The sequence below is a fragment of the Calonectris borealis genome, chromosome 1 (assembly GCF_964195595.1).
Source record: "Calonectris borealis chromosome 1, bCalBor7.hap1.2, whole genome shotgun sequence".
In the NCBI taxonomy this organism is placed as follows: Eukaryota; Metazoa; Chordata; class Aves; order Procellariiformes; family Procellariidae; genus Calonectris; species Calonectris borealis.
This window is the reverse complement of record NC_134312.1, coordinates 218,635,838-218,660,174: the sequence shown is the minus strand read 5'-3', so window position 1 is coordinate 218,660,174 and position 24,337 is coordinate 218,635,838. Positions and strand designations below refer to the sequence as shown.

At 56.0% G+C, this 24,337-nt stretch overlaps 2 protein-coding genes across 25 annotated transcripts in view; one reads left to right on the top strand and one right to left on the bottom strand.

Moving 5' to 3' along the window:
• FAM168A (family with sequence similarity 168 member A) overlaps positions 1-11,910 on the top strand; it is a 208,890-nt gene extending 196,980 nt beyond the window's left edge. For all 21 annotated transcript variants that reach the window (XM_075140376.1, XM_075140396.1, XM_075140379.1 and 18 more), the window contains 4 exons: positions 295-437; positions 2,833-3,007; positions 4,890-5,020; positions 7,030-11,910. In XM_075140376.1, the coding sequence (XP_074996477.1) occupies positions 295-437; positions 2,833-3,007; positions 4,890-5,002 (431 nt within the window). In that variant the 3' untranslated portion in view covers positions 5,003-5,020; positions 7,030-11,910. The remainder of the gene's footprint in view (positions 1-294; positions 438-2,832; positions 3,008-4,889; positions 5,021-7,029) is intronic.
• Positions 11,911-12,063: 153 nt separating this feature from the next.
• RELT (RELT TNF receptor) lies at positions 12,064-23,126 on the bottom strand. Of its 4 annotated transcripts, XM_075140375.1 has the most exons (11): positions 22,836-23,126; positions 20,072-20,131; positions 18,471-18,560; positions 18,212-18,384; positions 18,038-18,123; positions 17,516-17,755; positions 17,324-17,404; positions 17,155-17,236; positions 16,873-17,061; positions 16,668-16,791; positions 12,064-13,428 (listed from the first exon to the last, which is right to left on the bottom strand). In XM_075140375.1, exons 2-11 carry the CDS (start codon positions 20,099-20,101, stop codon positions 13,390-13,392), a joined length of 1,134 nt encoding a protein of 377 aa, XP_074996476.1. In that variant the 5' UTR covers positions 20,102-20,131; positions 22,836-23,126; the 3' UTR covers positions 12,064-13,389. The 4 variants fall into 4 exon arrangements, with proteins under 4 accessions (XP_074996476.1, XP_074996475.1, XP_074996474.1 ...); XM_075140374.1 differs by lacking the exon at positions 16,668-16,791 and having other exon boundaries at positions 12,355-13,428; XM_075140373.1 differs by lacking the exon at positions 22,836-23,126 and having other exon boundaries at positions 12,355-13,428; positions 20,072-22,641.
• Between the last annotated feature and the right edge of the window lie 1,211 nt (positions 23,127-24,337).

Sequence of the window (24,337 nt, the reverse complement as noted above, 5' to 3'; positions counted from 1 at the left end):
AGCTTTATGGCCCGGTGTAGGCAGCGCGGAAGAGCCGCTGCCGGGCTGGGTGGAGGATGCAGCCCCCGCTGCTGTGATCGATCAGCCAGGGGCTGGATGCTGGACTCGGAGGTCTCGGCTTGGTGGGTTTCATGGGATGTCAGTAGATGCTGGTGCATCTCGGTAGGTCTCCTCCATGCTGAGTGATGCCCAGTGAGCAGCCGGCGCATCACGAAGGGGTTGCCGTGTGTCGGGTGGACTGGCTCTGCAGCTGTAAATCCTCACCCTAACTTGGACTACTCTTGTCTTTGCCAGGGTACACTGCGGGGACTCCCTACAAGGTCCCACCGACCCAGAGTAACAACGCACCTCCTCCCTACTCGCCGTCTCCGAATCCGTACCAAACCGCTATGTACCCCATCAGAAGTGCCTATCCACAGCAGAACCTGTACACCCAGGTAGGTGCCTCGCCAGCCGCCACCGCAGCTCGCCGCCTCGCTCAATGGCGTGCCCGAGGTTCCTCCAGGGCTTCGTCCTTGGCTCTCAGGGCTGAGCACCCATGTCCTGGTGGGATGGAGGTGCTCATGGTGGGGCTTGGTGGGGCTCCGGGATGCTGGGGTCTCTCTCCTGCCTCCTCCGTTGGATCCTCTGGATGAGACATGGTCTTGTGTGGTTGTCCGTGTGGAGCAGAGTCGACACAGTGGCATCCCTGTGGCTCAGCCATGTTGGGAATCAGGTGCCTTCCCCCAAAATCACGTGCCTGACTGCCAGGGCTTGCTGGCTGCAGGATGGTCCCTGCACCCACCTCTCCCCACCCTCCCCAGCTCTCAACGCTGCTCTTCCCCAGGGCCACAGATGAGTCTGGGTCACCACAAGGTCCACTTGTTGGCGGCCGTTGGCATCTCACTCGACTTGCATCGCCCTCCTGTCACCTCCCATGGAAAAGTCCCTGTGTCACCTTCACCAGCACAAGCTACTTCAGGCATGACCCAGATTCGTGTCCTCGTGGAGGAGCTCCTCCCTGAGCACCTGGATGGGTTTCCAGTACCATCTTCTCTGCTCCTGCATTGCCACCGCCTCCAGCTATATGCTGGGGCCAAGATCCTCCACAGGGATGCGATTTAGGGCAGATGTCTTCCGAAAGTCACCTTGATGCCCCTTCCCACTGAAGATCACAAGCTCCTCAGAGCAATCTTTTCCTAGCTTTCCCCCTCCTCTTTAATGTCAAAAAAACAACTTCTCCAGCAGCTACAACGTCATGGAGTGGTTTCTCCATGCCTTGCTGAGACCCAAGCATCTCCTCTAGCCGATTTTGTCTGCCGTCACCTCTCCTTCCGTTAACTGAGCATTGCATAAACTGCTGGGGACCAAACCCATCCCTGACTGCCGGTTCTTCTCCGATCCCGGCCGCAGCGGCAAGTTGGCATCCGCTAGCAGTGCCCACCAGCAAACCTGAGATGGAGCAGGGCTTGCAGATGCCGTTTCCTCATCTCTGCTTCCCAGGGACCGGCAAAGAAGAGTTTTGATAGCCTGGAAGAGAACGACGGAGAGAAGGAGATGCTTTGGTAGATCCTTTCAGCATGTTGTGCTTGCAGCACTCACCGCCTGGGATGTTCCTTCCCCGCAGCTGATTTCTCAGTCACCTTTTCTTCATGGGCCTAATTTCTCTTAGCATGTCCTTCCCGTTCCCCAAGGAAATGCCTTTCAGCATCTGCGATTTGTCCTATCAACCTTTGTAGCTCCTGAAAGAAAGAAGTAATTTAATAGTTCACCTGCATCTCCTTCTCCGCTTGATCCATACCTTCAGAGGCTCTCTAACATCACTAATGCACGATAAAATCTCCCGTCGTTGTTTTGAACCCCCTAATCTTTCCGACCATCCCTGGTTTGCAGGTACCGGCGGTGTCCCTGCCTGTCCCGGGACGGCAGTTCTCTCCCTTGCGCCGCTCACGTTTCAGACCCTTCATTATTTTGGATGTGGAGCTTTTTCTGTTGGCTCCTTTCTTTTATTCCCACCCATCCTTTCCCTCTTGTTTCAAAACCCTGCGGGTCCAGCAGCCTGGATTTCGGAGGCCCTCTGTCTCCTGTTGGAAACCCAAGAAGACAACACGCTTCCCGGATCCAAGCAATCACCTTGGGATCAGCCGAGAGCCACGGCTTCTCCTTTTCTTCCATCTCTTCTTCACCAGCAGCCAAAGTCTTTTGGGTCCAGGCCCCATTTCATCCCACCAGAGGCAGCATCATTTGTCCCTGACGAGCTGACTCCCCGACCCGTGATGCTGATCCCCTCCCCAGTCCCGTTGCCTTCATCCATCCCAGGGACCACCCCACATGTCCACGGGTTCAACTTCATCCTTACTTGTCCAGGTCTCCAGGCACAGGAGCTTGCTCATGGGAAGGACCAGCCCTTTGGTGATGTCCCATGGGCAGCTCTTTGTACCAGCAGCTTCGCGTGATGCCTGCTTGTCTTAATATTGCTTCTGCAACAAATCTGGAGGAGCTGAGGGCTTGAAGTCTTGAAGTGAAGGACTGTCACAGCGGAGCCGCTCTGGGCTCGCGATACGGGCTGGGTTTGGGAACCTCCTATGTCCCATCTGGTGCAGGGGGTAGGTGTGGGGCTGTGCCCGCCGCAGCCGGCAGGACCGGCCCCGAGAGCATCGCTGCTCGCTCCACAGCAGGATCTACAGTCGCAGCTGATGTAACTCCTTGCTGACAGCACGGTCCGTGTTACCAGGCTGACACCCACTGCACACAGAGCTCTAAATAAAACACCGGGCTTCAAATCACTGCTTTGGCTCGTGCTTTCAACCGAATGACAAAGACGACGGTGGTTTTTTTCCCCTTCTCAAACAGGGAGCTTATTATACCCAGCCAGTGTACGCGGCACAGCCTCACGTTATCCATCACACCACCGTGGTTCAGCCCAACAGCATCCCATCGGCCATCTATCCGGCCCCGGTCGCTGCGCCCAGGACCAACGGTGTGGCCATGGGGATGGTCGCTGGGACCACCATGGCAATGTCAGCAGGTAAGAAGGAAAATCTTGCCACGTTCTGAGCCATAGTTTCATCTCTCGGGTGGGACAAACAACCTGTGCAGGAGACTTGTCCTGGATGAAAAACTCTCTGCGCATCCGACGTGCTGCCTGCAGCCTCGCAGGGTGTATCTGGCAAGTGGCTGCAGAAGCGCCTTGCGCACAGCTAATTGCAGCTTCGTCTGCTAGTTTTGCTTGCTGGTTACAGCTCCTTTGCAGGCAAAAAGCAATTAATTTGCTCCTGATACTGATCCAACTCAGTTTTTAGGTCAGCAGAGGAGATCTTTCGTTTGGCTGACTCTAGAGGGGTGCACTCTTGCAGCCTTAAATATATTATTCCTTCCTCTGTTCCATAAGTAGAGGAATAACCAGGTTTGTCCATCTTCAAATACCGTTGTATTTCTATCCTCAAGTTCCTTTTTTTGGGATACTTACGGTCTTGCTTTCATTTGACGAAATGAACATTAACCTTGGTTTATGTATCCCAAATCCTCTACATTTTATGTGCAGGATTGTTTCAAAATGCAATTAATTGATAGCGCATTAAGTAAGAATATGGGCTGGTTTTATTTTTTCCAAAGCCTGTCTTTCTCCCATGAACAATTCTTAGGATTGTATATTGAATTATGCCAAGTAATGCATCATTCATCCTTTTGCATCTGCATTAGCTGTGAAACAGGGCTCTGTTATGGGACGCAATCCCTGTTGCAAGCAGAGATATTGCAGCCTGGGTATGACAAGAACCACTCTGAGAGATTTACTGTTGCTTATAGTTAGAAGTGGATAGATGTAATTAATGCACGTGGGATGTCTTAAAATTTCATTAGTAGCGTTTGTAGAGAGATACCCAGAAACTGAGAAGTTGTTTCGAGCACCCAGTTACTCCCAGAACAGAGTAGTTTGGGGCTGCATTCTCCCTCCCCACGTCTGCTGAAGGCGCCGCGCAAATTCTTACCTAAAATCCCTCTGCGTATCAGCTGCAGACTAAAAGAAAAGAGGCTGCACTGGGCAGTCCCTCTGCTCCACGGCTGGGAGAGGATCGCTCCTTCTGCTGCATCCCAAGGCTCTCGGCTCTGGGGGCTTAAATGAAGCAAAAGAGCTCCACTGCCCTTGGGAGATGAGTGGCAAAGCTCATCTTAATTTTCCCTGGAAGGTCTGGGTTTTTTTCTCATCTCCTTTTGCAACCCTCATCCCTTCCAGTTTGGTCCTTAGATGTTTCAGATCGCTGCAGTAATCTGCTGTTGCAATTTAGCCCAGCGCCTTCAGCAGGTGGAAGATGTCAGCATGTTAGTGGCTAGCTCCGCTGCTGGTCTTTAGGGAGAAGGAAAATGGGAAAAAGATGAGTTAAGGGCTGAAAGTAGCATGGAAAATATGCTGGAGCTTCAGGTGGGTTTATTTACCCAGGTGGGAGAAATTTCTCCCAGGTGGGAGAAATTTACCCAGGTGGGAGAAATTTCTTTACTGAAAGAGTGGTCAGGCCTTGGAACAGGCTGCCCAGGGAAGTGGTGGAGTCCCCATCCCTGGAGGTATTTAAAAGACGTGTAGATGAGGCGCTCAGGGACATGGTGTAGTGGGCATGGGGGTGTTGGGTTGATGGTTGGACACGATGATCTTAGAGGTCTTTTCCAACCTGTATGAGTCGATGATTCTATGATTCTATTCCGTTCATGGTGCTGGCTGATACCAACCACATGAGACAAATGCCTTTGATTCAGGTCTCACGGGCAGAATAATATTTGGGAGAATTGAAGAAGAAAAAAAAGGCAGCTGATGCTGTGCCTATCCCTCAGATGTGGTCTGCAGCACCGTACCCCTGGGGTACCGCTCCCCTGATGGACCTCTCCTCCTTGCTAAATATTTCTCTGTGCCGTTGCAGGAACCTTGTTGACCACCCCCCAACACACCGCCATCGGAGCACATCCAGTTTCCGTGCCAACGTACAGGGCTCAAGGAACCCCCACCTACAGCTACGTACCTCCACACTGGTAAACCCACTGGCCAATTCATGTAAGTGCTGCCTTGTCTTTCTCTGCCCTTGCCCACCAATTAGCCGCCGAGCACTGCCATCGCTTCTCTCCTTCCTACAAACCTGCTGAATCCCTTTCTCCGGGAGATGCTTTGACTCCAGAAGAGCCATTTATCCCTGCTTCCCGGCAGGGGTAGCTGCACGGCGCACTGTCATGGGGCTACGGAGGGTGTTAGCACCTTGACCTTACATCTTGCTGCTCGGTGCGTGCGAGGCTTTACCAGTAACCTCAGTGACATCAAGTGTAATTGGGCACTGGGAGGGTGGAAATTTTCCTGCTTTAAGGTTTTGGATGCATCACGCTCTTTCATAGAATCACAGAATAGGTTGAGTTGGAAGGGACCTTTACAGGCCATCGAGTCCAACCCCCTGCCATGGGCAGGGACACCTTCCACTAGACCAGGTTGCTCAAAGCCCCGTCCAACCTGGCCTTGAACACTTCCAGGGATGGGGCATCTACCACCTCTCTGGGCAACCTGCTCCAGTGCCTCACCACCCTCACAGTAAAGAATTCCTTCCTAATAGCTAATCTAAATCTACCCTCTTTCGGTTTAAACCGTTACCCCTCATCCTGTCACTACACTCCCTGATAGAATCCCTCCCCAGCTTTCATATCACTTGAATATGGTTTTTTGCTCCTGCTAAAACGTGCTGGGAGATCGTCCTGTTCTTTAGCACCGGGGTTGCATGCAGCTGCCTGCACCCTGCCTGTTCATTAGCACCGGGGTTGCGTGCAGCTGCCTGCACCCTGCCTGTTCATTAGCACCGGGGTTGCGTGCAGCTGCCTGCACCCTGCCTGTTCTTTAGCACCGGGGTTGCGTGCAGCTGCCTGCACCCTGCCTGTTCTTTAGCACCGGGGTTGCGCGCAGCTGCCTGCACCCTGCCTGTTCGTTAGCACCGGGGTTGCGCGCAGCTGCCTGCACCCTGCCTGTTCGTTAGCACCGGGGTTGCGTGCAGCTGCCTGCACCCTGCCTGTTCGTTAGCACCGGGGTTGCGCGCAGCTGCCTGCACCCTGCCTGTTCGTTAGCACCGGGGTTGCGCGCAGCTGCCTGCACCCTGCCTGTTCGTTAGCACCGGGGTTGCGCGCAGCTGCCTGCACCCTGCCTGTTCGTTAGCACCGGGGTTGCGCGCAGCTGCCTGCACCCTGCCTGTTCGTTAGCACCGGGGTTGCGCGCAGCTGCCTGCACCCTGCCTGTTCGTTAGCACCGGGGTTGCGCGCAGCTGCCTGCACCCTGCCTGTTCGTTAGCACCGGGGTTGCGCGCAGCTGCCTGCACCCTGCCTGTTCGTTAGCACCGGGGTTGCGCGCAGCTGCCTGCACCCTGCCTGTTCGTTAGCACCGGGGTTGCGCGCAGCTGCCTGCACCCTGCCTGTTCGTTAGCACCGGGGTTGCGTGCAGCTGCCTGCACCCTGCCTGTTCATTAGCACCAGGGTTGCGTGCAGCTGCCTGCACCCTGCCTGTTCATTAGCACCAGGGTTGCGTGCAGCTGCGTGCAACCGGCTGCAGGTTCCTGTCGCGCTCAGGATCCCAGAAATCCCAGCTGCTTGTTTAAACACCCTCCGCATGTTGCTGGAGCCCTTGGTCCATCATGCCCAATTAACGGGCAACGCAGCTGATGGGAACACATGATGCTGCACGGGGAGGCAGCGTAGATCTCATCCAGCCCAGGGGGTTATCTGAAATCTCTGCTCGCTGCATACGTTACGCTGGGCTAATCCTGCCCATGACAATTTGTTGTGCCGCTAGCAGAGAGCATCCCATCTGCATATTTTTAATCCTGTGCATTGGATACCACGGGCGAACTGCTGCTTTCTCAGCTCCCTGCCCAAGAAATTGCCCGCAGAGCGGCGCGAGGGATGGTTAAACCCCGTATGCATCAGCTATACGTGCTGCACGCAGCGCAGGGGTGCAGAGGAGAGGAGGACAGCCCTGCCTGATCCTGCACCGCTTGCTTCTAACTCCTTATTTTTAATATGTTTCTTCTCTTCCAGATCCGGAGTCAAACATTGTATGCAACTACACAAGTCTTACATCGGTGCTGTGGCCGCTGTACTGCAGCACCTCGTCTGTTTGCAAGAACAAAAGAAAAAAAAAAAAAAAAAAGTGCAAGGGTCACTTTATGCATTCTTTAGTGGTTTTTGTAAAAGCTGCTTTTTCTAATCTTCTGCCTTTTTTTTTTTTTTTTTTCCTCCTCTCCCCCTTCCCCCTCCCCGACCCACATAAATTGTGTAACACACATACTGACACTGAGCAATAGTAAAGTTCTCTCTTTGGTCCTATCATTTGAAAGCTCAGAATATTCACTTTTCCAGCATTGCCCAGCTGAGTGGTGCAAAGATCCCCCACTTTCTTGTTCGTTTGGGTTCTCTTTGTTATTTTTCTGTTGTCGTTGTTGTTGACGAGAGCCTAGATTTTCTTTGGCTAGTGAGAGTGGTTGATGTTCAGGGTACTATGTGAAAAGCACAGCGCTGGTAGGCAGGCTTCTTCCGATTTGGTTTGGGTATTTTTAGTTGAATAATATAAATTATTTAATCTTCCATAACATATTACAAGAAAATTGGTGTCTTCCAGATAGCTGTCGTGATAGATTATAAATGCATTATCTGCAGTGAAATTCTGAACTCATCCCTTCTTTTGTAGGAGTAAGAGAATATAAATATAATTAGCGACGTAACACACTTGTCTTAGGAAGTAGGAGGACTGGTCACCATCGGGTCTTTGGTCTGCTTTTTCCAACTGGGCAAACGGATCTTGCGTGATGGGAAGAGAGCAGCGGAGAGATGCGTGCCCTGGTAGCATCTTGCACCTCTTGGGAAAATGAGATGCTCGCCGTTGGCCGCATCCCGGGGCTGCGTGAGGGAGAAGTTCCGTCCTTGCATGGCTACCATTTGCAGAGAGGTGCCGGGCAGCTGGTGAAGGAAGCAAGGAGATGTCCAAGGGTTGGTCTGAAGAGCTTCTCCAGGTCCAGGGGTTGGTCTGAAGAGCTTCTCCAGGTCCAGGGGTTGGTCTGAAGAGCCTCTCAATGTCCAGGGGTTGGTTTGAAGAGCTTCTCCAGAGTCTGGTGGCGTGGGTAAAGAGAGTGGCTGGTTGATGAGAAGAGTCTTTGAGGCAGGGCGAGGAGGGAGATGGGTGGCTTCACCTTGAACCCTGTTGGCAGGGCTGAGACCAAACTGCGACGCCTCCGTGGCAATCAAGGTGCCCCCCCATTCTTTGGGTTACAGATGGGCTCAGAGACTTCCAGGAGAAATGTTCACCCAAGCACAATCCCGGCACCGTAGAGAAAGGCCGGAGAGTGGGATGATGTCCAGCTGCTCTGCTTGGCAAATGGGGAGAAGTGGGGGGAAGAGGAAGCAATAGCAATAAATATGTCGCCTTCCTCACGGGAAGGCACCTGAGAAAAGGCGAGAGCAAGGAAGGTGAACCACAGTTGACGTGGACCAGGCTGGGAGACAATGGGCACGCAGAGGCTGTGGGCATCGAGGAAACATTTCGGGGAGTTTTGGTTTACCCAAGGGCGCGAGGACGTGAAGCCAACTGTGGTCGGTGACATCCCACCTTGGGGTGTCCAAGTAGAGCAATAAGTTGTCTTGAGGGCAGCAGCGAGAGAGTTCGTATTTGCAGACAATGCTTGCGGCCAGTTTATTTTTAAATCCTTATCGCTAAACCCAGCATAGAAACAAGGTTTTTCTTCTTTTTTTTTTTCCCTAAGGCAAAAACATCGTTGGGTTTTGATTTTTCCCTCAAGCGTATCAAAAGAGTTACATTCACCCGGCGGCATGTTTGCAACTCACATCTCTTGGGCTCCGAGGTGGTCACAATGGACCAAATCCAGAGCTTTTAAGAGGTCAGGTTAGGAGATGTGGATGGGAATCCCTCACGGCACTGCCTGGCGTGGGTTTCTGACCCATGCGTGGTGTTGAGTCAGTGCCCAGATGTCTCTGTTGGTTGCTCTGCCTTGGTCATGCCTGGATCACATCTCCAGATGGAGGTGAGGGCACTGGAGACCAACACTGGAGAGTCACCTTGGCTGGGACATGGTGGTATAGAGGTCAGACTGAAGGGTCTTTCAGAAGAGCAAGGTGATCAGTTGTTGGCACCTGAGTGAGACCTCCTTGCTCTTGGTGGTGTCTCCCAGCTTGGCTTCTGCTGCTGTTGGGAGGATCTATTAGAGCTCCTTCCCATGAGCATGGTCCGAATGGGGAGAAACAAGCGTAGGGACCCAGGAAGACTCTTCCTACCGCTGGCTCGTCCCGGGTGGTTTGTCAGGTCGGGTGTTGCACCGGCACTTCTGTATGGGGGTCATTTGGTTGGTTCTGCTGGTTTTAAAGGAAATCTAGGAAAGCTCTGGTTGACCTTCCCAACCTCAAGGGGAACACAGTGGGTGAAGACTGAACGGCAGTGCTGTGGGGTGGGGAAGGTGGATTTCTCCTGTGTAGTACTTTGGGTTGCACTTTGGGTTGGTATAAAAGGAAAAGAGATTTAAAAAAAAAAAAAAAAAAAGAGTAAATAATCGGAGGGTTGCCCCATTCGGCTTGGCGAAGCCAAGGCTTAGCACGTAAAGGACATTTGGAAATAACAATACTACGTCCTTCCGCTGTTTGTAGCACGCTACAGTTAACCCTGGGCCAGACCCCGCCCCCAGCAGATCACAGGAATTGAAGACCTCTCAGATACCCGTGTTTGCTCTCACTTTGACTTCACGTTCTGTATTAGGAGCTGTCTGTCAGCGTTGGAACACGTAGGATAGAGTAAGCTCTAGCCAACGTAACGGCACTATGACTTGCAGGGTCCGGCGAGCTTTGTTGTCACAGCCCGGGCTCTGCAGAGGAGGACCTTTCCCAGGAGACATCGTCCTACCACTGGCCTAGGTACCCTTCACCCTTAACTACTTTATGAACGACTGCTGAAATTCTGGCCCATGGCTAGGAAGGAGATGCTAGGCTTTCTCCTCAAAGGAAAGAAAACACTAAAGGTGGGTTAGAAGGAGCTGAGCATGGAGGATCACCCAGGGTTAACTGCTAATGATCAGTTTTAATTCCTTCACTTGGATCAGTAGCAGATCTGATGCTCCTCATCCCGTTATGCCCCGGCAGAAATACTCATCAACTCAACCAGGGTGTGAAGAGGTGAAATGTCCACTGTCTGTTGGGCGAGAGGCTTTGGTGAGCACATTTGGCAACCAGTGTTGGGTTTAGGCTTGGACCACTGTACGGCTCCAGGGCCACCACATGGCTCTGTGGCCACCACATGGCTCCAGGCTTGGGTAGCTCCTTCCCCAGGTGGCTTCATGGGGCCGTGGTGGTGGGGAGATGCTCCCCGCCACCACGGGGGGATGTGGGGCTTGATGCCCCCCCAGCTCATGCCAGCAGTGACCTGCAGCCCTGTCCCCTTCACCTGAAGGGACGTGGTTTTTCGGATAGATGGAAGGATGGGAGAAAAGCCCATGATCCCAAGTCCTTTTCTTGGCCAAGTCATGGCTTAAGTGAAGGTCCTGGGGAGGTCACAGCCCCGTGGGGGACTCCCTTGGCGCAGGACACTGATGGGGGCCACCAGCTTCTCAAATATTTCACTCCAGCAAAGCTTTGCTGATGTTGGTTAAGGAAAAGGGTTTCCCTCGGTGAAGGATCACACCAGGCGTTAGCAGGGAAGAGCAGGAGGGGTTAAACCATCCTTAGCAGCCTGGCAAAGCACCTCAGAGATTAAAATTCCAGCTAAAGAGGAAGGAAAATAACTCTCAAACCGCTTTTACGACCATTAACCCATCCCTGCCGTTATCTTTGCTTTAAAACACGAGCTGTAATGCAAGATTTGGGGGGGGGGAGGTGTATTAATAGTGGTGGTGGCCCCCAACCCAAAGGAGCCCCTTGGAGCCTGTACCCATCACGCCTCCAAGTGGCTGAACCCTCCGGGCGAGGATTTACTCCCGTATTTTATGAATAATAATAACCCAGTCCAGCTTTTTGCAGTTTCAAGATGTTAATTACCATGAAGTGTTAGTTAAAGGTGGTTGTGAGTTGGTTTTTTTTTTTCCATGATGGATGTTTCAGGTTTTCCCCCAGCTGCCGGCATCCCGCTGAACACGGTCCTGCCCGGAGAGACCCCCCCCCCCCTTTGCCATCCCCTCCCACTCCTGCATCCCAGCGGACGCATCCCCCGCAGGGGATTTGGGCTGATGCAGTCCCCGGCCGGAGGGCGTGAAATTGGGTCTTGCTTCCTTAGAGGAAGGAAAAAAAAAGAAAAAACCATATTTGGGGGTTTATTTGCAATAGGAAAACCCAACCAGCCGACGAGAGCAATAAGAGCTGCTGGGTACCCTTAAATCCAGGGTTTGGGGTTGGGTTGGTTTGTTTTTTTTTAATTGGCCGTATTTTCAGGCCTTCTGAGCATCCGTCATCCCCGAAACGCGGCGACCCTCTGCCCATCTTCCCTTTGCTTTGCCGCGAGTGCCGGGCTGGCGGCAGGATCAGGCTCCGGCTGTTTTCTCTGCTGTGCGCTAGTATTCCCATAGGGAAGGAAGGAAAATAAAGCCCGTTAAGGAGCTTGGGAGGGGGGGAGAGCTTGGAAAAGGTGTTTTTCTGGTGTGTGGCACCGTGGCACTTAGAGATTCACCGATAATAGGGTAAAATACCTTGTTACGGGGACGTTTGCAAAGCAGGAATAGCAAAATACGTGGTTTAACGGCAGCGATTCCCGGTTCGAAACGCTCAATCGTGCTGTTTGTAAGGAAAAATCTTGATGCAACGTGGCCACCTGCAGCACGGCTGCGTCTTCCTGCTAGGGATGGAGCTGGGTTTGCCCCGGGGCAAAGGGGGTTCAGGAGCAGGGCGCTGGATGGGGAGCGATGCCTAGGGTTGGGGCAGCCATCGGGAAGGACAGCGAGGAAGGGAAAAAAAACCGAGATAACGGGGTGCAGGATCGCACCCGAACCCTCCTGTTCTCATGGAGCAAACCCGTGCCGCGCTCCGACCCCTCTTTCTACGTAATTCATTTGTTAATTCATTTCGACCGCCGGGCCAGCTCCTTTTGAAATATTATTGGACCCCTTAAGCAAAAATAAATACCAAAAAAAAAACCCCCCAAAAAACCAGAAAAAAAAATTTAAACCCAAGAGTAACCATGTCTTCCAAGTCTCAAAGGTGTGTAGGGAACATGGCCTTGAACTGATGCCCTGGGAAGCCCCGCAGCCTCGGTTTCTCCATCTGAAGCGCAAATTTGGGGGTTTCTTTTTTTTTTTTTCCCCCCGTTTTGTTTTCTGTTCTGGTTTCGGTTCTGAAGATCAGGTTGTGATCTCCCTGACAGATTTCAGCCAAGAGTTTGTAACTGTACGATATTTACTGTAAGATGTAGAACATTCGATAACTATTAAAATGTTTCCAAAAAAAAACCAAAAAAAAAATAAATAAAAGAGCCCGAGAGGGTTTGGTGGTTGGTTTTTTGGCGCGGTGATGTGGTGGTGAAGTGAATGGGACTGGCCGTAAACCCATTTCTAGGTTGGTGGTGGAGCTTGATGGTCTCCAGCCCAACCTTGGGTGGGTTGTCCCACTGACCCCAACGTGGCCAAGCCAACGTGAGCCTATAGAAACAGCTCCTATGGAAGGTGGAGTGTGTGATCTTCATGGTGAGCAGAGCATCACCATCACGTTCTCCTGGGCTGATTGAGACTTTGGATAGAGGAGATGTAAATGCAGGAGACCAGCTTTGGCCAGAGCAACCCATGCCCCGGTTGGGTTGTTGGTAAGGTGGGAGTTGTCCCATGATCCAGAGACTGTCATTAACCTGTGATGTTGAGCGCTGGCACCTGGTGATGGAAGGAAATCAAGAGCTCATGACTTTCCTGGTGAGGCATCTTTTCAACAGACCAGAAGGTGACCATGACATGGCATCCTGGCCAGACGCCGTCCTCCGTTGCATGGTGCCTCCAGTGGAGCTGTGCTCCAGCATCACAGCTCACGGAGATGCTCTCCATCAGGCCACCATGCCGTAGCCACCACCACCAGCATCGCAGCTCCTGGAGATGCTCTCCATCAGGCCACCGTGCCATGGCCACCGCCACTGGCGTCGTGGCTCCTGGAGATGCTCTCCATCAGGCCACCACGCCGAGGCCACTGCCACCGGTGTCACAGCTCCCAGAGATGCTCTCCATCAGGCCACCATGCCATGGCCACCACAGGACCTCGGGGACAGGGGATCCTCACCAGCTGGGCAAGACGTTGGATTTGCCGTGCTGCTGGTGGACACCTTGGTGGCAGGAGCAGAAGCCAAGCTGCCACGTCCAGCACTTCATGGCTCCAAGACCGGCTTTCACATGGTGCCCAACGTCCTCTGTCCCTTCCATGGGGTCTTTGTGGGTGTCACCGTCCCTCCGAGGCAGCCCCCAGGCCAGGTGCCAGCTGTGGAGGACAAGGGATGGACAACATCTCTGGGTGGGGCTGGATTGGGCCCTCTGCACCACCCAGGGTGGCAGGAGCCACTCAGTGTCACTCCCTGGGCCAACGTCCACAGTGACTGTCACTACCAAGTGACATCCCATGTTGGAGGGGACAACTCCTCCTGCTAAGGGCAGCCACCCAGGTTGTCCCCACACCCCCGGGTGTCCCCTGGTCCAGGCCCCCCCATAAGGACGTTGAGACCCTGCAGGATTTGGCCATGGACTCAGCAGAGTCACGGTGTCCCCAAATGGTTGGGGACAGCCCGGGGTGACGGGAGCTGGAGGGGACACGCTGTCCTGGGTGGCCCCGAGGGTGCTGGGGGGCTGCAGCGAGCACTGACCATCGCTGTCACGAGCTGGGCGGGCTCAGCTGGGCAGAGGTGAAGGCACCCAGGCGCGGGGTGACCTGGCGTCGCCGTGGGCTGGCATCAGCCTCGGCAGGGTGCAGCGCCTGGGGCGGTGGGCACCCATGGGTGCTGCACCCAAGTTCTGGGCGTTGGGGGGGGGGGGGGGGGGTAAAGGGGGCCATGGCGGGGTGCACGTGTGGGTGCACGTGCATGTGCGTGCACACTGACGGAGCTCCAGGGGGGTGCGTTTGCATGCACGCGTGACTGCGCAGGTGTGTGTGCGTGTACGTATGTGCATGTGCACACGTGTGTGCGCGCAGAGGTGGGTTTGCATGGGCATTTATGCACACATTTGTCCGTGTGTGTGTGCAGCGGGGTGCGAACGGGTGCATGTGTGCACATCTATGTGCGCGTGTGTGTGCACGCTTACAGAGCTCCATATGCAAGTGTGGGTGTGTTTGCACGCGTGTGCGACTGCATATGTGTGTGTGCATGTACATATGTGCATGTGTGTATGTATGTGTGCAGAGGTGGGCTTGCGTGTGCATTTATGCACGTGTTTGTTCGTATGTTTGCACGTGCAGGGGTGTGTGAACGGGTGCCACGTGCACGTCTGTGTCTGTGCACACTTGTAGAGCTCCATGTGCAAGTGTGGGTGTGTTTGCATGCGTGTGACTGCATATATGTGCGTCCATGTACATATGTGCATGTGCAGACGTGTATGCATGCAGAGGTGGGTTTGCCTGTGCATTTATGCATGTGTCTGTGCGTGTGTGTGTATGTGCAGCAGTGTGTGAACGGGTGCATGTGTGCACATCTCTGTGTGTGCACGTGTGTGCACACTTGCAGAGCTCCATATGCAAGTGTGTCTCTGTTTGCATGCGTGTGTGACTGCATACATGTGTGTGCAAGTACATAGGTGCATGTGCAGACATGCATGTGTGCAGAGGTGGGTTTCCATGTGCATTTCTGCACACGTTCATCCATGCATATGTGTATGTGCACATGTGGCACTGTGTGAATGGGTGCATATGTGCACATACCTGTGTATGCACTCTTTCAGAGCTCCATGTGCAAGTGTGGGTGTGTTTGCATGTGTCTGCATGTGCATATATGCACGTGCACACGTTTATGTATGTGTGCAGAGGTGGGTTTGCATGTGCATGTTTGTGCAGCAACGTGAAGGGGTGTCGTGCGCGCGTCTCTGTGCGTGCACGTGTGGGCACACTTACAGAGCTCCATGTGCAAGTGTGTGTCTGCATGCACGTGTGACTAAAGGTGTGTGTGCATATGTGCATGTGCACATGTGTGTGTGTGCAGAGGTGGGTTTGCATGTGCACATGCACATATTCATCCATGCGTATGTTTGCATGTGGAGTGGTGGGTGAACAGGTGGTAGTGCACATCTGTGCACGTGTATGCACACTTATAGAGCTCCACGTGTGTCTGCATGCGTGTAGGACTGCATACGCATGTGTGCATGCACATATGTGTATGCACATATGCATGCAGAGGTGGGTTTGCATGTGCATTTAGGCATGTGTTCATCTGCATATGTGTGTGCATGTGCAGCGGTGTGCGAACGGGTGCATGTGTGCACATCTCTGTGTGTGCACGTGTGCATGCACGCTTACAGAGCTCCATGTGGAAGTGTGGGTGTGTTTGCATGTGTGCATGACTGCACACGTGTGTGCGTGTACATAGGTGCATGTGTTCACGTATGTGTGCAGAGGTAGGTTTGCATGTGCATTTATGCACGTTCCTCCATGCATATGTGTGTGCGCATGTGCAGCAGGGTGTGAACGAGTGCATGTATACACATCTATATGTGTGTGCATGTTTGTACACACTTACGGAGCTCCAGGTGCATGTTTGCATGCATGTGTAACTGCATGCATGTGCGTGCATGTACATGCATGTGCACACATGTATATATATGTCTGCAGCGGTGGGTTTGCATGTGCACATGTTCATCTGTGCACGTGTGTGTATGTGCAGCGATGTGTGCCCATCTATATATGTACGTCTGTGCATGTTTGCATGCACGCACGTATACATTTCCATGCACAGGCGCTGGTGGCTGCCAGCGTGGCCACGTGCAGCAGCGCCTATTGCGGGGCGGGGTGTGTGCGTGTGCCAGGACACGTGCACCCGTGCAGCTGCCCATGAGTCACACAGCAGCCCCCCCCCCCCCCCGCCGTGTCACCCCGTGCCAGGCCCTGCCACGAGCTCGCAGCACCCTGCGGCGTGTGACACCATCCTGCCTTGGTGTCCCCTCTGTGTCCCCCACTTCATGCATGGCTATAGGGAGTATGTATAGATGCATGCACATACGTGCGCAATCACATATGCATAGCCTTTTGTGCATATATGGGTGTATGACTATACGTGTAAGTGTATGCAAATGTGTTGCATAGGGATGTATGGGCATTTGCATATGTGCTTTTAGGGTGCTCTAGGGGTGTATATAGGTGTAGCTGTATGTGAGTGTGCAGATACGGAGGGGAAGGGGGTATATGAAAGCGCTGGCTGCTGCAGAACACCCCAGGGGCCACCAGCACCCACCCCTGCACTCCCATCAGCACCCACTCCACAACCCCTTATAGCACCTTAGATGTGGGGGGGACTCACCAAACCCCTGCAGGCTCAATTTTTAACGTATTTTTTTAAGCCTCCAGCTGCGGGAAGAGGCTCGGGGGTGATGGGCTGCTCTATCCTCACAAATCACCAAGTGCCCTCATTAGGCTTCAGAGTTAACGCTCTATCCTCTAGCCTCCTGAAGCCCCGTTCTTCCCCCCAGGAAGGACCCCCCCCTTCAGGGGCTCCCCAGCACCCTCCCTCTGCACCCCCTCACCTCGGGGGGGCCAGCGGTGCTTTTCAACCATGGGGGCTGCATCCCGCTACCAGCGGGGAGGGGACCGCGGGGGGGTTCACCCCCCACCTCGCTCCTCATCTCGGGGATCCGGGACACCCGAAACCTGTTGGGGGGGGACATATCACATCAGCCTGTCCCGCCCTGGGGGGGGGGGGACACACATGCGGGGGGTGTCCCCACTTACCGGCCGATGGAGAGGATGGTGACCTCACTGGGACGACCCCCGGGTTTGGGGACCTTGGTGGCACTGGGCGATGGCAGCACCTCGGGCCACTTCTTCTGGCTGCAGCGGGCGCAGGGGGCCGGACCCTGCACCGTGTGGAGGTGCTGCTGGTGCCGGCAGGGAAAGGGAAACTGAGGCAGGAGGTGCAACCTGGGAAGGGGAGGGAGATGCCATCAGCATGGGATTGGTCCCACCACCGGGGGGTCCTCGGTGCAGCCGTGGGGGGGGGGGGGTCGGTCTTACTTATTCGGGGGGGTGCAGCCTGGTGGCATCAGCTGTTGGCCGTGATGCTCCTTCAGCAGCTCCTCCAGCGCCGCGGCGTTTTCTATGGGTGGGGGGAGACCATGGCGGGTTGTCACGGGGGTCTGGCCCGTGTCACCTCCCCTCCCCCCCAAGGGGCCCCCCCCCCGACCTTTCTTCTCGGTGATCAACCGCACCAGCACCCCGATAGTGTCCTCGTTGGCATCCTCCAGCTGGTAGATGGAGCTGGGACCTGGAGGCAGAAGTCGGGGGGAGGAACACACACTCAGGGACGAGCAGGGGACAATGAGGACCAGAAGCCACGGGGATGGGCTGAGCGAGATGGACATGGGATGGGGCTCACCGGTGCCGCCGGGCTGGGGGTCCTTGCTGGCGGTGCAGTGGTAACCCTTCTTCTTCAGCAGGTTGCACACCAAGATGCCCAACAACCCCATGGCGCAGAAGACCGGGACGATGGTCAACACAGCCCCCTGCGCCGCCGCCGCCGCCTCCTCCTCCTCCTCCTCACCCCTCAGGGTCACCCCTGTCCCGTTGGTCCCCGCCGGCCGGCCTGGTGTTTCGGGGCTCCGAGCTCGCCGCCAGCCTGGGGGGAGGCACCGGATCAGCCCCAGAGAGGGGGTTTGTTGGGATGAAACCCCGTTTTCCTGGGAGCCCTGCTGCAGGGTTGGCCCCCAGGGAAGCAGAAGCCACTCGTGTCACAAGTGGAGACGTTCTCAGCTGCCACATCCCGGCAGGACATCACCCCCCCGCCCCGTCTCGAGGGGGACACATCCTGCGGCGTCCCCGGGGCGGACGTCGGCACAACAGCCACCGGCTCTTCCAGCACCCACAAAACCGGGGTGACGCCTCCAGCCCGGGCACCCACCTGGGCACCCCGGGGTGCTGTGGGGAGCAATGGCGCAGGGCAGGCACCGGCCCCGGGGCTCCCTCTCCCCTTCAGGGCTGTAAAACCTGCGGGGTGGGAGGGGAGGGTCAGGACACAGCCCACGAGCGGGGTGGGGGCTGGGGGTTTGCAGCACCCCTCCCCGGCTGGGCTCACCCCGGCAGGCAGGCTCCGCAGCGGCTGTCGGTCACCGCCGTCCCCGGTGCCACCAGGATCCTGTTCCCGGCCCGGCAGCGGGTGTGAGCGGAGCAGGATATGTCCCCCGGTGAGAAGGTGCCGGGGGGACAAGCTCGGCACATCCCCACCGGACCCTGCGCCGAGCCGCACGCCTGCATGGAGGGAAAGGGAGGTGAGCGATGGCCGCATCCTGCGCCCTCCCTCCGGGGTGGATGTGCCACGGGTGGGCACGGCTTACCCCGGCGGGCTCCTCTCCGGGTGGGCATCCCGGTGTCCCGGGCTTCCGGAGACCGCAGCTCCCGGCCCCCGCGCCGGGTCCACTCAGCACCTGTGGGAGAAGCAGAGAGCGGTGCTCAGCGCCGGCTGCTCCGGCTCTCCCGCTGCTCCGAGGTGGGTGCCGGCTGCAATGCGGCTCTGGTGCGGGCGAGGCGGCAGAGGTGAACCCATCACAGGCGACGTGATGGATGCAAAACTGTCACATGGACCATGGCAGATGCAAACAAGCAACACGATGGGTGCAAACCCGTCGCATGCACCGTGGCGGATGCCATCCTGTCACAAGTGATGCGATGGACGCAAAGCCGTCGCATGCACCGCAGCGGATGCAAACCCATCACAAGTAACATGGATGCAAACCCATTACATGCGCCATGGCGGATGCAAACCCATCGCATGCACCGCAGCCAATGCAAACCCATCGCCAGCCACGTGATGGATGCAAACCCACTGCATGCACAGCGGTGGATGCCAGCGTGTCACAAGCGATGCGATGGGTGCAATCCTATTGCACGCACTGCAGCCAATGCAAACCTGTCATCGGTGACATGATGGATGCAAACCATCTCATGCACCATGATGGATGCAAACCATCTCATGCACCATGATGGATGCAAACTCATTGCATGCACTGTGACAGATGCAAACCCATCGTATGCACTGCGATGGATGCAAATCCATTGCCTGCACTGCGACGGATGCAAACCCATTGCCAGTGACATGATGGATGCAAACTCATTGCATGCACCGCAACGGATGCAAACCCATCGTGTGCGCTGCGGCAGATGCAAACCCATCGCGTGCACCGTGGTGGATGCAAACCCATCATCAGCGACATGATGGACGCAAACCCATCGCATGCACGGTGGTGGATGCAAACCCATTGCCAGTGACATGATGGATGCAAACCCATCGTGTGCACTGCGGCGGATGCAAACCCATCGCATGCACCACAATGGATGCAAACCCATCACGAGCGACATGATGGATGCAAACTCATTGCATGCACTGCGACGGATGCAAACACATCATGTGCACTGCGGCAGATGCAAACCCATCGCCAGTGACGTGACGGATGCAAACTCATTGCACGCGCTGTGGCAGATGCCAACCCATCACAAGCGATGCGATGGGTGCAATCCCATGCACCGCGGCCGATGCAAACCCATTGCAACCCTCGCTCAGGCCAAGCCACCCCAAGGGAGCAGCCCCTGGGCCCATCCCAAAAGCATCTCCTGGACATGGGACAACACGGTGGCCCCGTGGGGGAGCAGCGAGGGAGAAGCCGCGTTCCCTCTCAGCCCCTGCCCTGGAAGAGGCTTTGATAAAGGAGAGAAAAGGAGGAGGAAGAATTTTTTGGGAAAAAAACCCCACCCTCGACCCAAATCAAGCACCTCCCTGGGGCTGAGCTGCTGCAAGCTTCTGTGCAAGAAACATTTTGGGGGTGCCCTGTTGTGGCTACGGGGGAGTGATGCTGGGATGGGTCTGAGCATCGGAGGAGCTGAAAGCAGGGATGCAGAGGGATGGGATGGGATGGGATGGGATGGACGCAGCCGTACTCACCCCCAAGACGGTGAAGAGCCACCAGCGCATCCCGCTCCTCCTCGTCACCGGGGGCGAGACCTGCCCGAGGGGGAGCACTGGGGTCACCATCCAGGGAAAATCCCAGCGGAGAAGCAATTTGGGGGCCCTATTCCCCCCCCGTTGGGATGCTCCAAGGTATCTGCCTAAATATCCCTGCAGCAGCGGTCCTCCGCCAGCCCCCCAAATGTTTTGTTAGAGGTTTTATGGGATGCCCGGCATCACCCCTTTCCCTTGCAGATCCTGACTCCATCCCAAATCGGAGAGGGACCAACCCTGCCAGTCAGGACCGACGGCGCAAAGAGCAGGGGATGCTAAACACCATTAAATAAAGTTTTTTTCCTGTTCCGGAGGAAATCCCTCCATATCCGCCACAAGGAAACAAAGTCACTTAAAAAAAAAAAAAAATTTAAATTAAAAAAAAAAAAAAAAAAATCAAGCAGACTGAAAGGTGTTTCCCACAGGCTCATCCCCCCTCTTCGGGCTCAGCAATTAATTGTTAAAATTCAAATAAATGTTGACAGCACAGGGGAAGGGAGGAAAAAATAAATAATAACCCAAACTCGGATCCAGCCTCCACTGCCCACATGGAAATTCCCCCTGGTCGTCATGGTCCCGTGAGAGCCACGCCAGAGCTTCGTTACAGCCTTTGCCTGACGAGTTTCTCCTAATTAGTGGCCAGCATCATCGGTCTGAGATGCAGCTAATGACATGCAGGAGGGGAGGTGCCGAGGGGCGAGCGGGGCAGAGCCGGGTACTTATAGGACGTGGGCTGGGACATGATGGCATGGCCCAAAATGAGCATCCTCCGTGCTCCAGTTCCTCCCAGTAGCTCCCAGTAGAGGAGCACCCCATCAGGGTGCCAGCGTGAAGCCAACCAGCCCTTCTCCCCTCCTGGGGAGCTGCACCCCCAAACTAAGAGCCACCAAGCCCCATCTTCACCAGCACCGTCCGTGCCAAGCTGGGACCCCATGATTTTTGGGGGGGCTGAGCCAGCTGCCGCCATCGCCCCGGCCAGCCTGAGCCCCCCCACGTGCCACCTCCCCGCTAAGCATCGTCCCAGGGCGAAGGCATCCCACGGGGACACCTCCCAAATCCCCCCGACACTTGGGATGTGCCCCCCGAAACACAAGGGGTGGGTGCGAGTCCTCCGCCCTGTAAGCCAGCATTAATAAAACTCAAGTTTAAGCCTAACGTGAAGCATTTTAATCCTTCGGGGCGGTGATATTTAAGCTTTTAATAGCAGCACCTTAGGGACTCCCAGAGATGTTTGGGGTGCTGCTCTGCTGGGGAAGGAGCCAGGATGGTTTTGGCAGGGGATGGGTAGGTCCCAGCGTGGCTGGGGGACCACGAGCCGTGGCCGAGCGATGCCACAGGCCGGCACAGCCCACGCGTCCCGGGTTGCGGGAGCATCCCGGCTCACCAGTTCAAGCCAAACAAAATTTAAACCCCACCAGGAACAGAGCTGGCCCCAGGTAAAGCAGAGCTAAGGTCAAGCTTAATCCAAGGATTAAGGACATCCCTTAGATGACCGAGCTCTGCCATGGGGACGTAGGAGGTGCAAGGACCAGAGGCAGCTCGGGGACATCCCAGGCACAAACCTGCAGCTGGTGATGGTGGGATGCCCGGCTGCCCTGGCACGGTGGAGAGAAGCCCTAAAGCTCCCCGGTGAAACTAAAACCAACATCACCCCCCCACCAAAAAACCAGAAGAAACCCCCAAAATAACCCCACCAGTGCCAGAGCCAGCTGCTTTTTGGGGATACCCCGAACTCAACCAGCCCCGTACCCCACTTGGCTGGTGCATCGATGCAAACACACCAGGGAAAGCAACTTGGTTTCGGTATCCCCCCCAAATCCCACTTGGTTTCGGTATCCCCCCCAAATCCCACAAGCCTTTTATTCCCAGCTCCCCTTTTAACACAGCCCGTAACCCGAGGCTGCCCGCCGGGATTCCCTCCCTATGGGGGAACAGGGTTTTGGCCGACGGCTCCTGCAGATAAACGGGGGAAAAAAAGGAGCAACCGTTCAGAAACACTTTGGGGAACAGCTCTCGGAGGTGGATTGGGACAAGGGAGGGGGTTGTCCGGCAGCTGGAGCAAAACTCAGCGTTATCGCATCCCCCCTGGTCCCATCAGAGCTGTGGGAACAATCGAACCATCATAACCCCCCAATATTAAAGTCAAATGATCACAGAGGGATCGCTGTCACGCAAAGCCCAGGCAGCGGCACACTCCAGCCCCATTTTGGGGTGCAGCCCCTCACCGCAGCATCCCAGCTGATGCAGGTATTTGGCTGGGAAGCCCTGTGATTTTCCAGCTCCAGCAAAAAAAAAAAAAAAAAAAAAATCCAACGCAGTTCCTAGGTTTTTTCCAGGCAGCTGCTGCTGAGTTTTTCTTAACCTACTTTTTCCCTTCCCCACCCTTTATTTTAACCTACATTCGCTCTGCAGCAGCCGCAGCCAGCACCGGGGTCTCCAACCACTGCACCCCACTTCAGGCAGCACCAAGGTGATGCTGCCCCCATACCCTGCTTAGGGCTAAGGTCATGACAATACCCCCCCCCTTTTTGATTGCAAACAGGGGGGTCGAGCACCCCAAAAAGCACTACCCCCCCCCCCCCCCTTGCACAGCAATCCCCCCCAGGAGGGAATAACCCTTTAAGGCGAAGTGACCCGAGCTCCCCCCCCAGCTGGGAATGAGCCCCCCAGGGCAGAGGGGGGTAACCCGGCCGAGGGTGCCCCTTACCTGCCCCCCGCTGCGGGGCTACCGGGCTCCCCTCGGGGCCGCCCCGCCGAGCGCGCCCGCTCCTTATGAATGAACCCGCCCGCGCGCTGTTCCCCTGCGCCCCGCCCCTTTCCTTGACGTCACACGGCGGGGCTCCACCCCTCCCCGTACTTCGCCCCGCCTCCGTGCGGCAGCGTTGCGCCCTCACGGGACAGCGCCACCTGCCGGGCGCGGTGGGAGCTGCGGGCGGCTCGGGGCGGGGGGGGGAATGGGGGGGGATTTGGGGGTGCTGGGCTTTATCCCAACCGCGGAGGGGTTTTTGGGGGGAAAACGGGAGAAACAAGATCGCGGAGGGGGTTTTACCTACGGAGCAGAAAGTTAAAAAAAAAAAAAAAGAATTTTTTGCCCCATATGGGCTGGCAGGGGGGGCGCTCTGCGGGGGCACCCATGGGTGCTGCACCCCACTTTCCTATAGCGCACCCCATCTTAGCTTCGTCCCCTACCACAGGGGACAGTTTTCCCACGCTGGGGACACCCCTGTTGCGGCCGGGCCTGGTGCTCCCTCTGTATCCCCCCCCGGGGCTCCCCGGGGGGCTGGCGGGGCGACGTGGTCCCCAGGACGGTGTCCCCCCGTTCCTGGGGACACCCAGGGAATGGGACACATCGCGATGCTCCATGGCACAAGGGAGGGATCCCCCCCCGCCACGGGAGGGAAGAACTGCACCCCAATAGTAGAAAGGGTCTCTTCCTCCCACCAGGGTCTTCATCGCAGCTGGCACCACACCGGGTGACATCCCCGGTGATGCTGATGGGTGGTGGGTGCCCCCCGGTTGCTCCCATCCTCGCCCCGTCCCTGCCACCCCCCCGAGGCGAAGGACAAGACCACGCTGGCTTCGTTCTGACACGGGTGACCTTTAATGACAAAGACCCCCCACAAGCGACAAAAATCCACCCCACCCCCCCCCCCCAATATCCCCATCATCCCAATTATAACATCCCCCCCCGCCCCGGGACGGACAGACGGACGGGGGACAGCAGCACCTCGGGCTGCGTGGGGATGGGGACACCCCGATTCATCCCCACCACAGTTGTCACCTCCCCCATGGGGACAACAGGGTGCTGGGGTCTGCGAGCACCGGCCTCGCCTGGACCCTGGGGTAAAAGCAGGAAAATGGGGGGAAAAAAGGGCAAAGGGGGGGGGGTTTGGTCCAGGAAAGTCTCATTTTTTTAGGGTGCCCACCGCCATCACCCCAATTTAGGGGTGGGGGGACATCCCTGGTGTCTGGCAGGGGAACGCAAGGAAGATGTTTGTTCTCATCCAGAAGATGCTTTGAACGGCGGCGGCAGCTTCATCCCACTCCCCAGGCTGTGAAATCCCATGGGAACCACAGAGATTGGGGGGGGGTGTCCCCCCATTTCCCCCTCCTCCCCTCCATCAGCTCCCCCCTCCCCGCACCAGCATCCCTCTGGGGTCCGGCTCCATCACTGGGGTCCAGCTCAGCTTCGGGGCGATGAACCGGGAG

Bases quoted from the DNA above. Each gene is read 5' to 3' on its own strand.
- RELT (XM_075140372.1), bottom strand. From the start codon at position 20,161: ATGGTGACCCCAGTGCTCCCCCTCGGGCAGGTCTCGCCCCCGGTGACG. The intron at 18,385-18,470 runs GTAAGCCGTGCC...CCCTCCATGCAG, and splicing joins CCGGAGAGGAGCCCGCCGGG to GCGTGCGGCTCGGCGCAGGG. The intron at 17,756-18,037 runs GTGGGTGCCCGG...GCCTCCCCCCAG, and splicing joins CAGCACCCCGGGGTGCCCAG to GCTGGCGGCGAGCTCGGAGC.